The 21,807-nt window shown below is 42.7% G+C and overlaps 2 protein-coding genes across 4 annotated transcripts; one reads left to right on the top strand and one right to left on the bottom strand.

Moving 5' to 3' along the window:
• The first annotated feature begins 194 nt into the window (after positions 1 to 194).
• Positions 195 to 4,298, top strand: LOC138628674 (dTDP-D-glucose 4,6-dehydratase-like). The gene is made up of 12 exons (XM_069711843.1): positions 195 to 383; positions 771 to 837; positions 964 to 1,032; positions 1,114 to 1,204; positions 1,347 to 1,495; positions 1,594 to 1,692; positions 1,908 to 1,967; positions 2,190 to 2,233; positions 2,310 to 2,475; positions 2,621 to 2,676; positions 2,808 to 2,905; positions 3,026 to 4,298. Exons 1-12 carry the CDS (start codon positions 337 to 339, stop codon positions 3,121 to 3,123), a joined length of 1,044 nt encoding a protein of 347 aa, XP_069567944.1. The 5' UTR covers positions 195 to 336; the 3' UTR covers positions 3,124 to 4,298.
• LOC138628673 (ATP-dependent RNA helicase DDX3X-like) lies at positions 3,538 to 20,101 on the bottom strand. Of its 3 annotated transcripts, none has more exons than XM_069711841.1 (20): positions 19,792 to 20,101; positions 18,687 to 18,744; positions 18,394 to 18,441; positions 18,099 to 18,155; positions 17,797 to 17,982; positions 17,518 to 17,620; positions 17,176 to 17,298; positions 16,931 to 17,030; positions 16,691 to 16,826; positions 16,478 to 16,575; positions 15,800 to 15,898; positions 15,539 to 15,699; positions 15,296 to 15,440; positions 15,021 to 15,165; positions 14,283 to 14,333; positions 12,924 to 13,105; positions 12,554 to 12,671; positions 12,303 to 12,456; positions 12,079 to 12,203; positions 3,538 to 11,571 (listed from the first exon to the last, which is right to left on the bottom strand). In XM_069711841.1, the coding sequence occupies exons 1-20, from the start codon at positions 19,834 to 19,836 to the stop codon at positions 11,492 to 11,494; spliced, it is 2,214 nt and encodes a 737-aa protein (XP_069567942.1). In that variant the 5' UTR covers positions 19,837 to 20,101; the 3' UTR covers positions 3,538 to 11,491. The 3 variants fall into 3 exon arrangements, with proteins under 3 accessions (XP_069567942.1, XP_069567941.1, XP_069567943.1); XM_069711840.1 differs by having other exon boundaries at positions 18,099 to 18,158; XM_069711842.1 differs by lacking the exon at positions 14,283 to 14,333 and having other exon boundaries at positions 18,099 to 18,158.
• Positions 20,102 to 21,807: the final 1,706 nt, after the last annotated feature.

Consider the following 21,807-nt stretch of genomic DNA (forward strand, 5'->3'; position numbering starts at 1 on the left):
AAAAGAACATCCGGATACTCGACAGTTCCATGTGTCGTGTTGACACTGCTGTCCAGCCTCGTCGGCAACGTTGAGTTTGACTGACCCGGGATTCATCCAATCAAACGGCCCTACGTCATACATAAAAGCCAATCAGAGAGCAGAAGCGAACCGCACGCAATGAATACCCCGCCCGTTTTCAACGTGTCAACACTGTCGTAAAGCGGCGCGCGACTGTCGCGCACTACAACAACACATCCACTGTAGGAAACGAACTTCAGACTTGATGACGAAATGTAAAAACCGATTAACATCGATTATTATGAGCGCCGGAGAGCTCCACGTGAAGACCGGAGGATGGACTTCAGCCGGACCGTGCTGGTGACCGGAGGCTCTGGATTCATGTAGGTTCTGGTGGAAGACGTAAAACATGGCAGGATAATAGTTCCGTTTCATAAAACTACCAAACTTCACCTCGCTTTGCTTTTGTGTTCTACTTTTAATCGGGTTAAAAAAAACTTTTTTATTATTATTATTATTAATTAATTAATCGGGTTAAAAGCAGACGGTGAAGGATCCGATTCAGCCCGTTTTTATACGGTTTTTGTTGAATTTGTATGGTCGCGGTTACGGTCGAGCGGTAACCATAGCAACGGGCGCGTAAGGCTATGACGTAACACTTCGAATCAGTAACTGAACGTTACAGCTGAGTCAGCTGTTTTTGTTTTTGTTGTTGTTTTGAATGAGTAATAAACACCAGTGCCCCCCCCCACGTGTCTCTCTCCTCCCAGCGGCTCCCACCTGGTGTGTTCACTGGTCAACACGCAGCCGCAATGGAGAATCATTAACCTGGATAATGTAAGTTCTTCTGTGTGTTTGTTGTTGTTGTTGTTGTTGTTTGTTTTGTCGTGCTGACGAAGTTGTTTTTCCATCCCTCCGCGTCCTCGCAAATACTGAACTCCGGCTGTGTGTCGTGTCTTTCAGCTGGACTACTGCTGCAGCCCCCGCAGTCTGCAGAGCATTGAAGACCGAACAAACTACACGTTCATCAGGGTAGGAGCTCTGATCTCTGACAGTTTGTTTGTGCCGCATTATGAATGAAGTGAAATGTTTAAAGTGTGTAGTTATGTGTAGGGAGACGTGTGTAACTCGCGGCTGGTGCGTCACATCTTCAACAAGGAGGACATCGACGTCATCTTTCACCTGGCGGCCAAAACACACGTCGGTGAGGAGCACGGGGCCGAGTGACAACTTTCTATTTTTTTTTAAATTATTATTACTAATCGCATCCGATTCGACCACTAAGTCTCCGCCGTCCTGTTGTCCCTCCCTCCCTCCCTTCCTTCCTTCCTTCCTTCCTTCCTCAGAGTCGTCCTTTGAGTCCCCGTCCAGCTTCCAGCGGGTGAACATCGAGGGCACCAGGGTGTTACTGGGAGCTGCCCAGCAGGCCCGACACCGGCCGCAACGCTTCATCTACGTCAGCACGGATGAAGTGTACGGAGCCGGTCTGCACGAGGTCGGTTGGTGGATGTGCGTGTTGTTGTTGTTGTTGTTGTTTTTTTTGGGGGGGGTTCAGGTGCTGACGTGGATTTCTGGTGTTTTGGGTCTCTGCAGGTGTTTGATGAGAGCAGTCCAGTCAAACCTTCCAACCCTTATGCTGCCACCAAAGCAGCTGCAGAGTACCTGGTCAGATCTTACTGGGACCAGTATGAGGTGAACAACACGCACAGCAGGAGCTTCACATGTTTTCTAAATGACACTACAGCACAAATGGTTATTGTTGACAAACAATAAAAACTTCATTTTTCTTCCTGAAGTGTACAAACAGTATATCTGATTGTAAATACACTATATTTTCCTCCTTTAGATATTTAAACTGGTCTCAAATCTATTTTTTAAAAAGACTCTCTCTTTGTTCCTGTTACCAGTTTCCCATCATCATCACCAGGAGCAACAACATCTACGGGCCCAGGCAACACACCGAGAAGGTAACAGTCTCCTGAATGACCGACGCTGATCTGAGTTTTAAGTACGGCCTCCCTGATTGGTCCATTTGAACTATTGAACCCGTCAGTTTCCCAGGTTCTCTGCCAGCACACCTTGTAATCACTAAAGCAGACCCGACACCACTCACCTGTTCAGAATAGATCAATCAAGGAACCTTCTGGGGGTTTCAGAAACGTACTTCATAAATTGTCTTGTTCTTTCAGGTCATTCCGAGGTTTCTCACCCTCTTGCAGATGAACAAGAAATGGTATGTTGGATGAAACTCACCGAGCTCCCCGACGGGTCTGTTGCCCGACTCTAGTTTGTCCTCCTCTCTGCTGCAGCACCATCCAGGGAACCCTCCCTCAATCCCGCCACTTCCTGTTCGTCACCGACGCCATCAGCGCCTTCCTGCTGCTTCTGGAGAAAGGGATTGTGGGGGAAATCTACAATGTGGGGACGAGCTGCGAGATTCCCATCATGCAACTGGCCAGACAGCTCGTTAGGATGGTGGGTTTAGGAAATGTTTTCTTCAAACATTGAGGTGTCAGAATTCCTGAAAACCATCAAGATGTGATGTCAACTGAAAATATAAATACATGTGTGTAAATAATAGTTTCATATGTGGAGTGTTTGAACTGCGTGTTGTGTTCAGGTCCAGAAAGTACCCGACTCTGAAGTGACTGATTGGCTCGAGTTTGTTCCCGACAGGTCGGTGGACCCGTTTGTAATAAATAGTCTCACCCGCCGAGGGTTACGCTAACAATCACTTTCAAGTTACGCCCCTGTTGATTTCTTGCATCTTAAACGTGAGACGCTGACCTTTGACCTCGGCTGTGCAGGCCGCGGGTCGACCTGCGCTACCCCATCAAATGTGACAAGCTGCAGCAGCTGGGCTGGAGAGCGGAGGTGTCCTGGGCCGAGGGCATCAGACACACTGGTACACACACACCTCTACAAATATGATGGAGAACTTCACACAACCGTTTCCTCTCTGTAGTGTGTGTTATTAATGAACTGTGTGTGTGTGTGTGTGTGTGTGTGTGTGTGTGTGTTACAGTCAAATGGTACCAAGACAACCCAGACTTCTGGTCAGACAGAAACGAGGACCAACAACGAATCAGAAAGGAGCTTGAAACCAACGCCAGCCTCAGTTAGCCCTGCAGCTCAACTGACAGGAGGCAGAATGAACTTTTTTTTTTTTTTTTTTTAACATGTATATAATGATATTTGTGTATTATAAGGTCTATTATGGCTGATTTTCAGCTCAAATAACAAACACGGACGATGTCAGCATCATCGGTCGTGCTTTACAGAGCTTTTTCTTTGTAATTGTGGGCCCTGAGGTTCCAGACATCAGGACGGCGGCGCCTCCCTTCAACCAAAGCTTCACCTGTAAATAAACACACTTTATTTACATATTAATAACCCTTTCAGCTGATGTTGTCGAGTGTCTTATTCTGCTCAATTTGGGATCATTATATTTATATGTTATATATTGTTCACCCTGAGGGTGTCCAACGCTGTTCCACCTAAAATCCTTCACACATACACAAGAAGAACAAACACTGATTACATCTGCAAATTCAAACCTTTAATTGTGGTAAAATCAGAATAGTTGCACACTTTTTTTTTTTCTTTTTTCTTCGTGCAGTGTTCTTCGTGCACAACTGCTAAACTAATACATAAAGCAAATACTAACTATCAGGCCGGCGCTGCTGTCCGTCCAGGTGGAGGTGGTCTGGCCATTCAGTAATGACGACAGCACTGGGCTCCATATCATTTCAATTCACGCACTAAAAACAGCAATCGGTACTAAATACAACTGCACTTTTTTTTTTTTTTCTATTTCAAAAGTGCCTTTTTTTTTTCTTTTTTTTTTACCATAACTTGAAGAAAGTTCACACGTTTTTGTGTTTGTGCACACAAATCATTGATCTGCCAATGATTGTGGATCTTAATTTGCCACTTTGCATTCTGGTCTACTGAGGCTACAGCCATTGGACAAATAAAAAGTTCCATTAATCAGAAAAATACCGACAGGCTGCAATAAAAAAAAAACCTAAAAAAAAAAAAAAACTAAAACAAAACCTCGTCACTCTCTTATCTGAATGGATCTCCATTTCTGATTGGCCAGAAACTCCCCCTGCAACAGCGTTCACATAGCGACACCTGAAAATATGCAAATCACAACAACATAGCAATAGAACCACAGTTAATTCTGTGTTATGAAGACTTTGAAGATCGCCACTTGCCAGATATTCACAACAAGGGTATTAACGGGAAGGAAAAGTGTAAAGATTTGAAAAAAAAACAAAAAAACTAAACAACAACTGACTTGGAGAGAATCTGGACACTTGTTTTTTTGTACTGCATGTTTTCTTTTTTTACAAAATGGTCTTTGATCGTAACGTTTTGTTATTATTTATTTTTTTAATCCAAACCTTGGCATATGTTGGTGGTATTTTCCCAAATTTGTTTGCCAATTAAAAAAAACGGCTGTTTATGGTTGATTATCATTATTGGCGATGGAACCTGTCGCATAAACAGGTTTATGGATCAGATACTGAGTCCAATGTGACTTTAAAGGTAACCTGTGCGGGAGGTTTCTCTTCATATGTCACAGTCACACCAACGGCAATACAAGTGCTTCGTCTCATCGTTTCACCACGAGCTCATCCTGACTGATGGATTTTATTAAATCTCTGCATCAAAAAACGAACCGTTAAACAATGACAGAAGGTGGAAGATGGTTGCGGGGGTGTTGTCCAACCCTCCTGAACGCAACACTCTAGTGCCATCTTACGTTTGATTTTTGACTGTAATGTATATATATATATTTTTTTTATCAGGTATAAAAACTAGTGATGTTGTGGTGCCTTCTCCTTTTAAATCAGCAAAACTCCAAATGGCAATATTGGATTTACACACACTATTATGATAACGAACCATCACCATTGCAGTTATTTAAATGATTGGATTAGCCGAAACACAGCCTGCCACAGTGACATATCGAAGCGGAAACCCCCACACATTGAATCTTTAACATTAAAAAGCTCACACTACCCCAGAAAAATAGAAATTTTTCACTCATACCAATGACATTCAACATTCAAGTGCCAGTGTTTTTGTTTACTGTCTTTTGGTCAAGTCACTTTGTAAAATATCAACTTGTGTATTTAGGCTTATAAAAATAAATATTTCTCAAAAATGCTTGATAAATTACAAAAAACTAGCAGCGAAAGTAGACTCGAGAACTCTGTGTGCAAACAGCTGAATCCTACAGTTGCTGTTGACTAGAACTCCACCTGGTCCCAAATAAACCTAAAACAACAACAACAACAAAAAAAAACTGTTTCCTATCTGGAAGAACCTTTCTATACACACACACACACACACACACACACACACACACACACACACACACACACACACACACACACACACACTCAACTGTGCAGAAACCTCTCTGACACCTCGCTGCTCTACACTGCAATCACACTCAGTCAGTCAGTCTCACTCACCTCTCGGAGGTTTGAAGGACATTTGCTACAGAAGACTTTAGCTGAACAAGTCACTGAAGTGTTTTCTGTAAAACTCTGTGGGGTTTGAAGTCTTTCTACAACGGAGGGGCCTGAAGGCCGCAGCAATGGGAGCACAGCACCATTAATTGTTCTCCGGCGATCAAAGCACTCCTGCCGGTAAGCTGGTTTGGCGTAGCGACGCGTAAACCATTTGCCAGGGTGATGCTGTTGCCACGGCAACGCTTTAATGCAGCGTGACTAACGTCCGTATCTGCTCCATTAGGGCTGGGTAATAACCCTTGATTTAAGGCATCAAAAGGTTTTGGAAATAATAACGGAAAAAAAAAAAAACACAAAAAAAAAAAGCTAAAGTGCTGAATCCGAGTTTTCTTTCACAGGAAATAAACTGTCCAAACAAATGTTACAACTAAACTCGTTCACTGATGAGAGTACGCGTGAGTGTACGCCTTCATTCACGTCAATACGACCCTCCTCAACACGCTAACTATAGGATGCCAACATGCTTGCAATGACACTGATAACATGCTGGTGTTCGTTTAGCGGGTAATGCTTTCAATGTTTGCCATCTTAGCATTTTTAGCCATAAAGCAAATTCAAATAATCCCCCAACGATGGTCTGTGTGATTCTGAATTTAAGTCGTGACCAACAAAGTCACTGACCTACATTCCCCTCCATAATGCCCTACCGCTGATTTGTAAATCACTTTGAATGACCAATTTGTCATAAAAATAAACTTGCCTTGCCTAGTGTGGCTAAAAAGTGAATACTTTGCTCAAAAATGTAACATTAATGGCACAAAACTCAGTGTGCACAACAGCTCTTCAACATTTACACTTTCTTTACACGTCTGAATCGTGTCCGTTCTTTTTGTTTCGTCATCGTGCCGCGCCGCAGTCAACATTCAACTTCCATTAACGGTGACGTCATGTAAAATGCATTAAGTTTCACACACTTCGAATACAAAAGGAGCTGTTCATGTCGTAGTTTGGATTCTACATCAATTGAAAAATACCCAGCCCAGAACCAGTGCATTTCAGCGACGGGATTCGGGCTGACTTCACTCGTGCCGGTTTGAGCAGATGCAGAAAAAAGTCCCGAACTAAACTCCTTCAGAGAATCTCGGTGACCTCAAAGTGGGAATTTGGGGCACAGTGATAGTTAAATGTTGCTCTAACACAGTTCAATAGTAATTACAACCGACAGATAAATCCTGGTCCAGTACAACTTGACAGGACTGATCTATAAACAACTTAAAAAAAATAAAATAACTTCCTATCAACACAACCAGGAGTGCTCAGATTCCTGTCACTGCAGGTGAAATGTTGAACCATTCCTTCATTCATTAACAGTCACTCTATCTGCCCCCTAGTGGCTGTTAGAAGGCACAGCAACCTCTACACACTGAACCAGCTCCAGTCAAGTCATTTGCTTCTTACACTGCACGTCTCTCTAAAAGGTATTTTAGCAAGCTTACCATTTGTACTGACACACAAGAGACGGCACTGGCTGCGCGCTAAGGTTTGTACTTGGCAGCAGCCGTGGATTCAAGGAACAAATGCGGAGAGTATCCCCCGTAACGCAGGAAATATTTCAGTCAGGCATCTAAAAGGAGTTTTTCAGTCAATATTTAAAAGTTAAAATGTCAGTTTAATTTTCAAACCACTTGACTGTGATTCATTTAAGGACTTCAGCAATGTTTCAGGATTTGGGGGCGCTCCTGGGTAATGTAACATCATCACAGAGTGTATATTTAACTTTACGGGTAATGAGTTTGTGCACATCACGTGGTTGTGCAAATAACTGCCAACAAAACGGCAGGTTAGTTGAACGTCTACATGCAAAGGTGTCCACATGACAACGGAAATGTATAAATTAAAGTCAAATCTAAACTGAGGAAATCCTTCATAATTGATTGTCATTTGCAACATATTGTCCTGTTACTGATTTCTATATTCCTTCAGACTTGGCAACAGTTCTTGTAAGAAATCAGGGATGGAGACTATCTACCATTGCTGCAGGAGAAAATAAAAGGGTAGATTCATATTATAGCCACAGAAAAATAGCCTTTTGATTGGTTAACAGGCACTAAAATCATTTACTGGGACACCTCTAACAGTTCTGGTCAACAATTTGGTCTCTGATTTAACTGGTGCTTATATGACGCCTGTATTTCAAGCAGGGTGACGATACAACGATTTATCTGAAAGGTGAACCTCGCTGAAAGAAAACGCAAACTTTCTGTTACTGGTTCATTTGTAAATGGACGTCGGGATAAGTTGGACATCGTGGCATCGTCCCTTTAACCGGGTCTAATGAGACATTTTGCACCATAAACTCTGACACAAGTTGTCTTTCCACAGAGACACCACTTTTGGACAATCTAGTTTATATATTTCGATTGCGACCTGCTGTCTGCATGAATCCTCAGCATTACTCAGCCTGCAACTCTTCAAAAAGAAAAGAAAAGAAAAAAAAGAAAGGGCGATAATGCCAACTAGTTTCTCAAACCTCCCTCCCAAATGTACACGAGGGAAACAGATCTGAAGACTGACCTGAACAGGGCTGCTCATGGAAAAAGCAGTCTACAAATCATAAAAGACAGGAACAATCAGATAGTTCTAACTTAACTAAAGCCTGATGTGGAACTGTATTAGTTTGATTGGCATGTTTAACTTCTTGACCAAAAAACAACAACACTCGCATATGTTTTTTTGTCTTGGTCCAGCTTTGTCATTTGCCAAAGCCAGTGGGCAATTTGAGGGAGAGCATCAACTGAAAATTCTTCATATTTATGTATAAACACATGTATTTTTCTCTAATTAGTCCCTCTCTTTTGTGTTCAAATTGCCCACTGACTAGACATCATCTGGTCCAATGTTGAGTGATCCAACATAATTTTCTACACGTCAAGTGTTGTTTCACTTGTAATTCACATTCGTTTTCTGTGGAAATTCCTCTCTTTTTGTCTTGAGAAGAGTTGAACTATTTACATTTAATCTTCATGTAAACAAAACAAATTAAGAGCCTGATAAAAATTGACCATTTTCCCCACCAGGTAGCAACGGAGCTCTTTTATATATATATATTATATTTTTTTTTGGCTTATTCTGCTACTAATTGACACAGTGGGGGATTGGACTTCAACCACTGAGCCATCCAAATGCACAGTGGAGTTCCTTTTACAGGTTCAGCCAGGGATTAACATGGATGTCCAGGGTGCAGCTCAACTGCCCCCTTAAAGCCTCGTTCCACAGCAGAGACAAGTCGGGCTAACCGAGGAGAAGAAACCGATTATATCGTGCATAAAATCACAAGATCCCTTCTGTCGTGCCACTTTTCCACCAGCACGATTTCTGCCACTCACTCTCCAGGTTCTGGATTTAACATCCCCAGCAGGGCCAGAGTTCAACACGCCGACCGCGTCGTCGCTTATCGTGCGCCAGTTGATGTCCTCAGCACATTTCGGGACGCGTCGCGCTGACACCGGGGGAACAAAGTGGTAATAGCTGCCGAGTTTGCCGCACCAGAGAGCAGAACTGCTGCTGCGCTGGAGGGTTGACATGCATCGATGCTCAGGAACACGGAGGGAAGTAGGTATGACTGTTGAAGTGTGCTGCCAATCTGTGGCTGCCTCGCAGGTTGGCAGGAGTCCAGATTTGTTAATATTTCGGTGTTCTGCGTGGCGCCGCGACTCAGGAAGTGATCCTGACGAGACGCAGCAAAGCGGAGATGAACCACTGAATAAATACCGAACAGGCATTTAAGTACCGATAAGCTCAAGGAGGCGTTGAGTAATTCTCTTTGGTTTGGAAGTGAAAACGTTAAACATAAAGAAGACGATGTCTTGTGCTTGATCCTCGGGAAGCTCTCGCTCGTCTCTGCTGCGAAAGGAATCAGGCTGTTTCATCCAAGTCTTTACTCTTTTTATCCCCGACAGATCTTAAAGGCCTAACAAATAAACCGGAATGACTTATTTTAGAGAAGACTCTTCATGTAACTCTCCAGGATAGAGTGAGCGAGAAAAATTTGGAACTCTTTTAGTTGTGTATCCGCTTGAAAGAAGCTTTTGGCAAACAAGGGTTTCAATGATTGTGGTGGAAGCACAGCCAGTTTCTAGAGAGCAATGGTGGCACTAACAGTCAGCTCAGATGGTAGCTCATGTTTTTGGCAGCAGTACATGCAGTGTTTGTCATTTTTGACTCAACTTTTGCGGATATTCCTCGTTATTTCCAGCATTGAATAAAGATATAAAAGTGAAAAGTTTTCCCGATGATGATAATGTGACTTGAAAGCGGCACGACACTTCTCAACACGGTCAGTTGTGAGGAACAGATCTACATGTACGTATCTGAATGGCGAGATGTGGAGAGGCCACACACCACGACTGCTGCTGCACGGCTCTGTCAGCGGCTCTTTCACTGACGTATAGTGAGCCAACAATTAGTGACAAGATGGCTCTGAGAAACCCGACTGCGAGCTCAAACCAGAGCTGTAGAAGTGACACACAGGTCAATGAGCAGGACTCGGTTTCCCCAAAGTGTAAATCCACGGCGGTTATCTTCGCCCACTGGCTGTGCAGTTTATTTTAAATGTCATTTCTGACCCATTTTAGTCACTCAGAATGAGGATATGTTTAAATCCAATACAAATACGGCCACAGTGGTTATATGCTTTGGGGAAATCAGCTCAAGTCCAGTAGACAGATGAGGAAGAGCTTTGAGTTTCCTCATCGCAATATTTTTTTTGTGTTTTTTTTTGCCAAGGTTTGATTTAGTTCAAGCCTAGTTTGTTTCCTTCCAAATGGATAAAGAAAAACATGTTTAAACCCATACATGACATTAAATACACATCTTTTTAGCCATAGTTGGCCAATACTTGTAGCCAGTTATGTATTATGGCAATAATAACATTGGAAATAAGAGACAGAGTTCAAATTCTTAAAGGCACAGTACAGAAACAAATGATTCTCCATAATGTTTTGCTTAAAACAAAGAAAAGCTGTTTGTAGTTAACACCCGCAAGTCCTACGACTGTCTGCTAGCGTTATTGCTAACAGGCAACAACATCTGGAGGACAGTTAGTCCAGCGGCTTGTCTCCTTTTTCTGTTCGACATCTTCCTCAGACTTCGGTAAATCAATATTTCAATGTTTTAAAAAGGTGAAAACCAAAATGAAAAAAACGAAAAACATTTTAAAACATTTTGCTGTTTCTGTGGCCCCTTTTATTTATCTGTCATATAAGTGAAGGAGACCTCAGCCTTTTAGAAATTATATGCAGACATATTTTGCTTGGACGTCTTGCCTATCTCTATGTTTTAGAAAAGGTTCTGGCCGGTGATTTACAACATGGCCATGCGATAAATACAAAGATGACGTGAAGTTACACAAGGAGCCTCGCAGGCTTTGGGTGAATGCAGACAAAAACACGATGAAGCCAAAACTCAAATCTAACGTGAAGAACAGAACTTTCCCCCTTTTAACAGCTGTTCGGGAGAAGTCCGCACTCGAAACACGTCCATCTAATCTTTAAGAAAGAACACCTAGAACTTTAACTGGTTATTTTTCCTTCACACACACACACGTTACAGAGGGTATATCATTTGAACTTCCCCTCCTGAAATAAAAGGTTGTTAAATCTGTGTCCAGTGTTGAAAAGTAACCAACTAACATTTCAAAAACCCTTCATAATGTGGCCTATTTCAAGAGGTGAGATCAGAAATTAAGAAATCAAAAAAATATACCCTTGGAAAGACAAAGGTGGAGATGGAAAGCACAAGAAAAATCTAAGAAGGAATTTAAAGACATGAGTGACTGGGGATGGAAGGAGGGCTATATAAATGAGTATAAATAGTTTCATAACATGCATGTGGGCTTTTAATGGAGGTGACGAGACAGATGGGAGGAGGACGAGAGTTTGGAGGAAGGATGTAGATGAATGAGAAGAGGAAAGAGGGATGAGTGAAGGGGAGGGTGGAGAAATCTAGTTGCCCCACCAGTCAACCTGGGAGTGTGAGTAGTTTCCTCCGTAGCCGTCGCTGTTGTAGAAGTTACTAAAACCTCCTGGGAAGGAAAACGTGAGAGAACTCAAAGTAAAGATGTTTTCCATGAACTGAAAGTGACAAGTTCAAGTTGTGTTTCACTTTATTCCACAAGTTCCTGTTTGAGCTGCTGGTTATATCTTGAAAATCACACTGGTGAGTGTTAAAGCTGTTCTAAGCCATGACGCAACGGGCTGTCGTATGAAGCATATAGGATATTTCCATAATCCATCATTTTTGAGCAGGGTGTTTAAAATTAGTTATGTACAACAGCCCGTCCTCCTGGTAAGTATTCATAATGCTGTACTGTATCCATTAGTACTCCATTAAGAGTTCAGAACAACCTTTGAACCCATAGAAAAAGTTCATAAATAGATTACACAATAATCAGCTGGCTAATAAATACAACTCCAGTGTAAATATTAGTCGGCCTAATATTGATCCTTGTTGGTATACGAACTCCTTTCTACATGCAGAGTGATTATAGAGTATAAAAACATGTATGTATATTATAAAACTGCGTCCTCACCTCCTCCAAAGCCACGAGTTCCTCCATGTCCTGCCTGGTTGCGTCCTCCGCGTCCTCCAAACCCTCCAACGTTGGCTCCGGCAGCCGTCTGACGATAATCACGAGCTCCAAAACCACCAGAGAACCTGGTGATGAAATCAAACATGATTTAAGTCAAACACAAAATTAAATTAAATTTGATTTAGACCCTCAAATGCCGTTGACACCGATAAAAGTGTGTGTACCTCTTAGAGCGTCCTCTGTTGCTACTTTTATGCTGGTGTTCGTAGGCCAGGCTCTCAAGCCACGAGGGAACTTCCTGCTTGGCCTCGACGAGGATGTCCAGCAGGTCTTTTGTGATGTTTCCATTTTTATCATTGAAGAACGACGTGGCCAGCCCTACAGGAAACAAACACAGGATCAATAAACACTGCGCAGTAAGTGACAGTAGATCACAGCTTTTTGGGGAGTTGTCGTTGGTCAGTGGGAGCCTTACCCAGGTTTCCTACTCGCCCCGTACGTCCAATACGGTGGACATACTCCTCTATGTCACTTGGCAGGTCGAAGTTAATAACATGTTTCACATTGGAGATGTCCAGACCCCGAGCTGCAACCTGAATGTGCAAGACAAGAGTAGAAACATTAAAAAAAAAAAAAAAACACGCAGAAAATAAGGTCTCACACGCCTTCACGGGCAGCGATACTTCTCATCTAGGTTATAACCGATAACCAAGAACAGTATTATTATCTTTCTATTAAGCCTGTCAATATTTATGTGCCATAGTATATATTATATGTATGTAATGTACAGGCTGTATTATGGTAAATCTACACACTTTTGTGTAACTACCAGTATTTTTACTGACCGCTGTAGCCACCAGAATGGGACATTTTCCTGATCTGAACTGATTCAGAGCCTCCTCTCGGTCTCTCTGGGAACGGTCGCCATGGATACTGGTGCAGGCATAGCCCTCCCGATACAGGAAGTCCTCCAAGGCATCAGCGCCTTTCTTGGTCTCCACAAAAACCAGGGTCAGGGAGTCCTTGCCTGGTCGACCGACAGAAAAGACGGCTAAGGTTATTGCCGTAAACAACTAATTTGGACTTATTGAAGAATAAAGCAGCTGCAGATTTGCTTTGCATTTGGACTGAATAGTGGACATTTAATTGAGCTTCAATATCCGGTGCAACGATGGCACTGGCTGTATTGTGTGAACTACAGACTAAAATCAATTATTAGGAATCATTTTGTGGTAGATATTAATGCAGTATGACCATGACCATGAGTAACTTCAACCAGCCCTTTAGTTGTAGGTTGTTTTGCTTTGAACCTAAGAGATAAATGAACAATCATAGACTAGATGATAAACTCAATGACCTCGCCTGCAGGGTCTGACCTGAAACTGATGACAAATACCTCCCTCAGACTCTGAATCGATAAATGAATCACAGAACAAATACAGTTTTATTTTCTACAAAGTATTGGCATTGCCATGCAAATAGCATTTTGATACAGTTGGACGTTTTTAGTCTAAAGTCTGCATCACTCAGTCGTCACTCGGGAGCAAAATCTGCTATAATATCAAGTGAAATGGTGCCCTATCTGCATCATGAATGTCTACATGTAAGTGTGTCTCAGTCCATGGTGTGATACATGCAGGTTGCTTACTTAACACTAACCACATCACATTACAACAGAGGTTTCTCTATGAACAGAATAGTGCAACAGGCAACAGGGGGTGCAGTGTGGATAAAAACAACAGGTAATTAGCAGAATAAAAAATAAATAAAAAAAAGAACTGGCAGGCACTACTGAAGCCAGTGATGGAAAGACTTTGGTCATTGTGTTCTTTCTCCATCGACATCACTAATCAGCCCACATTTATATTCGCTTGTTCAGTTGTCGAGACATGGCAGCGTCAAGGCACCCGGAGCACCACATGACCAGACTCTCTCCATCAAGGCTATGGGGTCTGACATGAAGACACCACAGCAACATACTATACACAAAGAGGCCACAATAAACTCTTGGAAATATAACATGAAATAAAAACAGGCATGTTTAATCTAAACTGAGCAGACTGAAACTTGTGAAATGGTACACAGGACTGAAATCAACCGAATAAACGAAGGGATTCTCCATCCACAGAGCAGAATAGTAAAGTCAGGCAAAATTACTCAAAATATGAAATGACAGATAAAAATGTCTAGATTGAGTATCTTACCAGGTTTCTCTATGTTGTCTCCAGTATTGTCCTGTACCTCACTGGGGATGACTTGGGATAAAAACCACACCAAACCACCGACATGTAAACTGCACTCAGTAACCAGGCGAAAGCAATGTTTGTATATCTGATATTCCTGATTTAACAGAGCTTTAATGCCTCGGCTCACACAAGCACACTGACTGCCGAAAGAAAATGCCTTATTTTCCAAACCACATGTCACACTTATTTATTTTTGTATCTAAATATTTTCCTGAGTAACATCGAGTGTGGTCAGGAATGACCACCGCCTTCATGAGGCCCAAAAAAAAGATATAAATGTGATTGGATGAAATGTAATCTATAAAATCTACTAGATGTTTCTTGTTTACTGCCTCCTACTAATCACTAGAAAATGGAGGAGGACTTTATCTCTAAATTTAGACACCCCTTCAGATGCTTCTGGGAATTAGATGTATTCCTATTTTCATACAAGTATAAAAAAAGAAGAAACAAAAGAACATAACTACGTGAAATGTCTGATCTTTTTGAATGTTTTCAAATTGTTGAAAGACAAAGGGCATTGATGGACATTACATTGTGCCAAGCATGAGACACGTAGTAATGTATTGGCTGAGATGTGAGGATGACAATATGAAAAATGGCAAAAGGACAGGGGAAATGAAACTGGGTTGTTGTCGGTGACCTACAGTGTTAGGATGAAATCTATTGTTTGTGATTGCGGAGAGATCGTCTCACCTGTAGCACTGAGCAGGTCCAGGAGGAACGACCTCTTATCGCTCTCCTCCACCCACACCACCTTCTGAGTGATGTTCTCGGAGGTGGAGCCCACTCTGCCCACCGCCAGGAAGATGTACTCGTCCAGGAAATCCCTTGCTAGGATCTGCAGAGGGAGCAAGCCATGCGCTTACCAACGGATTTGTCTCGCACTTTATAGGGAAAAATATATAACTGAATGAATGAATGAATGAATGAATGCTTTTACCCAACAGGTTCTGGAACTGCCAACATACCTGGATCTCTTTAGGAAACGTAGCGCTGAACATCATGGTTTGTCGGATGCCTTTATGCGGCATGGTGTCCTGTTCAACGATGCGTCTTATCTGTGGTTCAAAGCCCATGTCCAGCATACGATCTGCCTCATCGAGGACCAGGTATCTACAGTGAACGGAGGAGGAGAATGAGTTGTGGCTCCAAAAAAAATAAAGCATATATTATAATCCATCTGTCACTCTCTCCTCGGGCTCATGTCTTACTTGCAGTAGTCCAGTCCAATCTTGCCTCTCTCCATCATGTCCACCAGTCGTCCCGGCGTGGCCACGAGCAGGTGGCAGCCTCTCTCCAGGTCTCTGATCTGCTGGCCAATGTCGGCTCCTCCGTACACGACACAGGGACGCACTCTGGAGCGGTAGGAAAACTAGCAGGAAGACGGGAAGGATGAAGAAAGACACGGTGAAATGTTTTTCAGTTATTCTAGTAGTTCAGACTAACGTGTGTGCATGCGTGTCTGTTCGTACCTTCCTGGATTCATCGTATATCTGCAGTGCCAGCTCCCTGGTCGGAGCCAGCACCAGAGAGATGGGGTACTGCTTACGACGGCCATACTTTCCATTTTCCTGCAACACAACGATAAAACCAACTTTCAGTCTCACGGCAGCTGAGGTTTGTTTTGAGTAAGTGGAGTAAAACTCAAATTAGAGCTTCACATTTATATATTTCAGGGTACAGGTCACCATTTATCAGCATTTACTGGGCTGGTGGTTCCTCTCAAGGGGGTCAATATATAAATGTAAGGACGTGCTAACAGCATAATAATGATGGGACTTTTTTTTTGTAACACACAAACCGGTCTTTATTATGGTTCCATGGAAATTAGTAAGGCTTCTCAGTATGTTGATTTAAGACAATATCACCAGAGGCAGCGCTTTTCTTTACAGGACTAAAATCTGAGAGTTGATCTACCGAGACAGATCTCTGAAACACCAATAGAAAACCATTTCCTCAATTTAACTGGGTCTGCTTCTTTTCTGCACAACTATCAGTGATTTTAACTGACGGCTGCTGTTTGCCTGCGACACAGAAGCTCCCTTACTGACGCGTGTTAGGAAACCGTCCTCATTCCATGGTTGACTCTCTTCAGGGGAGACTATATATGGTCTTCTGTACAGCTTACCCTCTACTTAATCCCCATTTACCTGTCCAGAGGCTTTAGCTGCGTTTAGAGCATCTCCTGGTCCTTCAGTGTAGATCTGGCTGAGGATTGGCAGCAGAAACGCTGCAGTCTTCCCAGAACCTAAACACACAAAGTCAACCTCAGCCATTTCCACACTCAATCAGCAATTTATTTCACAGCAGCATGTCAAGAGTCGTAGTCCAATATTGTGGTGGATGGACGCGACGCACTGTACCTGTCTGTGCACAGGCCATGAGGTCTCTCTTGGACTTGACAATAGGAATGGCATATTTCTGCACAGGAGTTGGTCTGGTGTAGCGGGTCAGAGCGATGTTGCCCATGACGATCTCCCCCATGTCCACGTCTTGGAACTATTAAATCACAAACAGAAACAGAAGCATTCGTTAAAAAAAAAAAAAAAAAAAAGGCAGCGGAAAGCAAACATGCAGCTGATGCATGACAAACAGTAGCTTACACTCTCGATGTGGTGAGGGCAGTTCTGTCCTGTGGCCTCAACAGGAATGTCATCGTATTTCTCAAAGTTAATCCCGGTGTTGCTGCCGGAGAACAACTCACTGGAGAGATGCAGAACGGGTTAGTCTGAAGATACTAACTCCCTATTCTGATACAAGACCAAATGAAGCTGCCGGAAAATCCCCAATCACATGTTGATTTTACACCCTCCCCCACCCCCCCTCCCTTGCTGAAGCTCAGACTCACTGTTCAAGGCGTTCGTTGCGTTGTGTTGGTTTGGACCAGTCTCCATCTTCTCTGGACTCCTCCACCCAGCGGCTGTTCCCTCCTCCTCCTCCTCCACCACCACTAAATCCACCGTGCTCGAACCTGAGCGCAGCACACGCAGCAAAATGACACAAGGAGCTGGTGTGTGTGTGTGTGTGTTGCTGCAATGATTCATACTGAATATGATTAAGTTGTTAATGGTGTGCTAATGAGCCCTTGTGTTCATAATAAACGAAGGACTTTTGTGAAGTTGTTTGAGTGGGGTGACAGAAGAATAAAAAAAGAAGTTATTCTGCCCGTCTCTGTTTCTCATCGACTCACCTCCCTCTGTTGGCGTTGCCTCTGTCATTGAAGAAGGCCGACTTCCCTCGGTTATTGCCGAAACTGTTATAGGCTTCCTTGGCCGTGTTCCAGCCGCCTGCATCTGACAAGAAAACCAAATATCAGTCTCACACATACAATACGGATTAGAACAGTATTCAATATTACAGCTGAAATATAGATGTTATTCTACCCAGAGCCGATTTATATACATAAGACAAAAGGTTTTAACATCTAGAAGACGTGACACTAAACCCCAACTTTTGTTCTCATACCCACCGAAGCTCATTGGCTGTGCTGGGTTGATAGGGTTGAAGGCTCCGCCCCTGTTGCCGCGGTAACCGCCTCCTCCGACACCACCTCGCCCGCGCTCCATGCGGGGCGGGCCGCGGTTGAACGTGTTGGCGGTCATGCGGTTGTCGTGGTAGCCGTTGACAAAGTTGTTGCGTCCCGCGTCCCAGCCGTCTGCAGGGAAGTGAAACGGACGCGACCGTCAAGCCGCGAGAGCGCCGATAATTTTAAGTTTTAATTCTTGCCGTTCACTCATGACGGATGTATCGGCATCTCGGAGAGGAACTCACAGTTGGCTGGAGGCGCCATGTTGTAGCCACCCTGTCGTCCGGCGGCGAAGGCGTTTCCTGCTGGATGGAAGACAGCGTTTTCATTGCAGCACAAGAGAGGTGGGAAGAAGACGGGACACAAGAAAACTCGAGACAAACCTCTGCATTATTTAAAATGAAATATGTTTTGCACAAGCTTCGCCAAATGTTCGACGGGGTAGGGAGCAAACAGACGGATTCGCATATTGAACGAAAAAATAAACACGACTTTGCTTTTGTTTTTGTTTTCAGGAAACTTCAACGTGACACCGCTCACCATTTTTGGAAATATCTTTGCTCCGTAAATGTGGCGGAATATATCGCCCTGCGACAAAGAGAGAGAGAGACACAGTATATGTTATTAATATTATATTACATTATAATCACATGATGCAAAAGTAACCGTATGTAATGAATTATAAAACCTTAAGTACTTGATTTTAAATTATTAATTTTAGCACCCACACGTGTGGAGCATGCAAATTTGAAGCTACATATTTCCAATGTCGTCACACTCGAGTGAGTGATGTGTGTGAACTTGTGCGAAATATAGAAAAAATGAGTACTAACAGTCGCTGTTGGATCCTCCACCTTGCCCGTCTGCACCGCTCAAGTCTAGGACAGCGAGCTGGAGGAAAACAAGACAAAATACTTCGGACAGGCTGCATTTCTGTCTGTATTTGAGACTACGTGTGACAACTCCACATGTTTTGTTTGAAAAAGCCTCAACATGCAGAAATCCTAGTGTGGTGGTGTCCCTGAACTGCACACGGTCACAGCCACCTCAGATCCTGAGATTTTTGATGCTGCTGCAGTCAAAATCTCCGCAAACCAAGAAACAACTTCAGATTTTATACTTTTGGAGGAGGGAAATTAAAAAAAAAAATTTTTTTTTAAAAAAGGGGAATTGTGTGCAGAAAAATGCCCTGAAATGAATTGGATGTATAACGTGGCTGTAACTCTTCCCAAGATATTTATTTTTTGGGCCAAATTAAGACTTTTGTTGGAGGACATGCAGTCCTTTCGTGTTGCCATCCGACTGTCTTGACCGGTCAGATTCAGCTGGACGACGCTGTCGGTGACGCAGATGAAATGACCATTTTTTTTTTTTTTTTTTTTTTTTTTTAATAAACCTTTAAACTGCGTTTTATCTGGAGGTGGTGGAGGTGGAGGTGGTGGTGGGGTTAAACTGTTAAACGCGTCACTCCCACCAGCTGCATCCCCGTGTTTTCCTCCATCTTACTACGGTACCAAAGCTGCAAGACAAAACGCAGTGAGCATAACAGTTGGGGAGGGGTGCGTTTCATTTACTTACTTGGGAGCACCGGCGGGGACACACGGGCGTCTTTTCGGGCCCGTCGTTTTAAATCATTTACCCCGCCACCGCCACCGCCACCACCCTAACCCCAGCAGCTGCACGCCAGGTCGTCACAGCGGTGTTTTCCACGTCGTGTCTCCACCCCTTCGCTGCGCACCGCCTCCACTTTAACCAAAATCGAGCGCACCCTCCCACCGAGCCAGCGAGGATAGCATCTGGTTAGCTGGCTGTCGGGCTAGCCGGCTAGCTGCTAGCTCTCCGCGTTATTTAATTCCTCTTATTTATTCCTCCGACCGGACCGACCCGACCCGACCCGGCCGACTCCCCCCGCCCCCACCCCACCCTCCGCGGGCTTACCTGCTGCTCCAGGCCGTGTGCATTCTCGACGGCCACATGACTCATAACTAGAGAATACGGAGGAAAAATGTTGGCGTTGAAAAAAGGACCTCTTTGTTTGCCGGGTTTGATTGTAATGTAGTTTCTGCTGCCTGTTTCCGTGGTTACGACAGGTGACAGTTATCTCACCGGCCGAACAGGTAAACGTGACTTCGTAAAATGCTGTTCTCGAAAGTTTAAAGTGACGGTAGATTCAGGAATTTTTAGCTTCGAGGATAATACTTCATGCAAAACTCAGCTGATGTCGGTTAGCTCTTCAGCTGACGGACCCGTCAGGCCAGCAGGAAGCAGAAAGGGAGAGACTTCCGGTGCTGCCAAAATAAAAGTCTTTAAAAAAAATATTTTTATTTTTTATTTTTTTAAACATGGAATTCTTTGCCGACTTTACAAACGATAAATAAAATAAACAACATGCGTGTTAGAATTTATGTTTTTCTATGTTAAAACATAAAGTAAACTCGTTAAAATAATTAAATCAGGGAAGTGTATGTAGCGTTATACTTGTTTTATGGATAGCTGTAATCAGAACAATATATAATATATATAGATATATACTGTACTGTATATATACATTTTATATTTTATATTTTTACTATTTAATGCTATTTTATTGCTTTTCTATTCTATTATATTCTATTATTTTATTCTATTATTATCTTATTGCTTCTGTATGCTGCTGTAGCGAACAAATTTCCCCTCGGGGATTAATAAAGTAAATACCTAACCTAATCAGCTGACAAGTCTTTTACTTGAAATTAAAAATGGTTTAACTTTCCGTACTTCCGGACTTCCGCGGGCTGCTAATTGCTAACTTGACCCAATAACATGCTACTAATCTAGATACCGCGAGACTTTGATAATAGTTTGTCGCGATATCGCAAATATATTATTACAAATAAATAAATAATAGTGTTTACCCCAGTAGAGCAAATTGTTAGTTGTATTATCCCATCTTCACTTGCTTCTAACAAAGTTTGCAAAATCTGTTTCACCTTTTAATGCCCTAAAATAAAAATTAAATAAAAAGTGAATTCCTATATCGCACATCTGGGCATTGCAGAAGGGCTCGGGGTAGATAACGTCCTGCATTGTTTTGTTTGTTTCACATTTTTCTGTAAATTAAACCTGTCAAGTTCAACTGCACTGAAGAGGAAATGCTGTTTTCTCTGTTATTGTTTTGTTTTTGTTTGTTTTTTTCCATTATGTGGTGTTTTTTTTGCTGACACATTTATAACTCACATTCTGACTCTTTCGTTAACAGCATTTTCAAAGAGGCTGGGACATTTGCATTTCTGCATTTCCATGTGCGAACGACTGGCTCACCGTGTGGGTTCGGGGTGGAGGTCTACCAGAATTAAACACGACATGAATTCCGAGCAACTTGTAGGTTTCGAACCACAAATACAAACTGTGCACTAATATTTTCTGTGGTTTTTGGTTAGTTTCAATTTTGGGCGCCCACATAAACACAGGATGTGGATTCATTGAAAGTAAAATGCTGTTGAGAAGCTTGTTAATGTAGGTCACCTCAACACTGCGTCCCATTTCCACTTTTTATGAACGCCATCGGTTTTGGAAACATGGTAAACCTCATGACAACCGAACAAAACAAGCAAACCTTTCATAAACTTCTGTATGTCCTGTACTAAAGTAACAACTAACATCTGGATTAACTTTGCACAGTGAAGCTTTAATTCCCAAACTGTTGCAAAATCATTATACAAACATCTTTACCGCATTCACTCATGTTAAACTCCTTCATTGATTCAATTTAATTCAATTAAATTAGTATGTATATAGCTCCAAATCACAACATAAATCACCTCAGGGCTTTTAACATATTAAAGTCCTTAGAAAACAATTTCGCAATGTTATAGAGAGAAACCCAACAATTCAACTATTTCCACATGAGCAACAGCTTGAAGGAAAACTCATGTTTAACAGATAGAAACCTCCAACAGAACGAGACTCAAAGGT

This window comes from Brachyistius frenatus, unplaced genomic scaffold (assembly GCF_029030835.1).
Source record: "Brachyistius frenatus isolate BFR_SWC_R1_liver_20210118 unplaced genomic scaffold, ASM2903083v1 Contig_103, whole genome shotgun sequence".
In the NCBI taxonomy this organism is placed as follows: domain Eukaryota; kingdom Metazoa; phylum Chordata; class Actinopteri; family Embiotocidae; genus Brachyistius; species Brachyistius frenatus.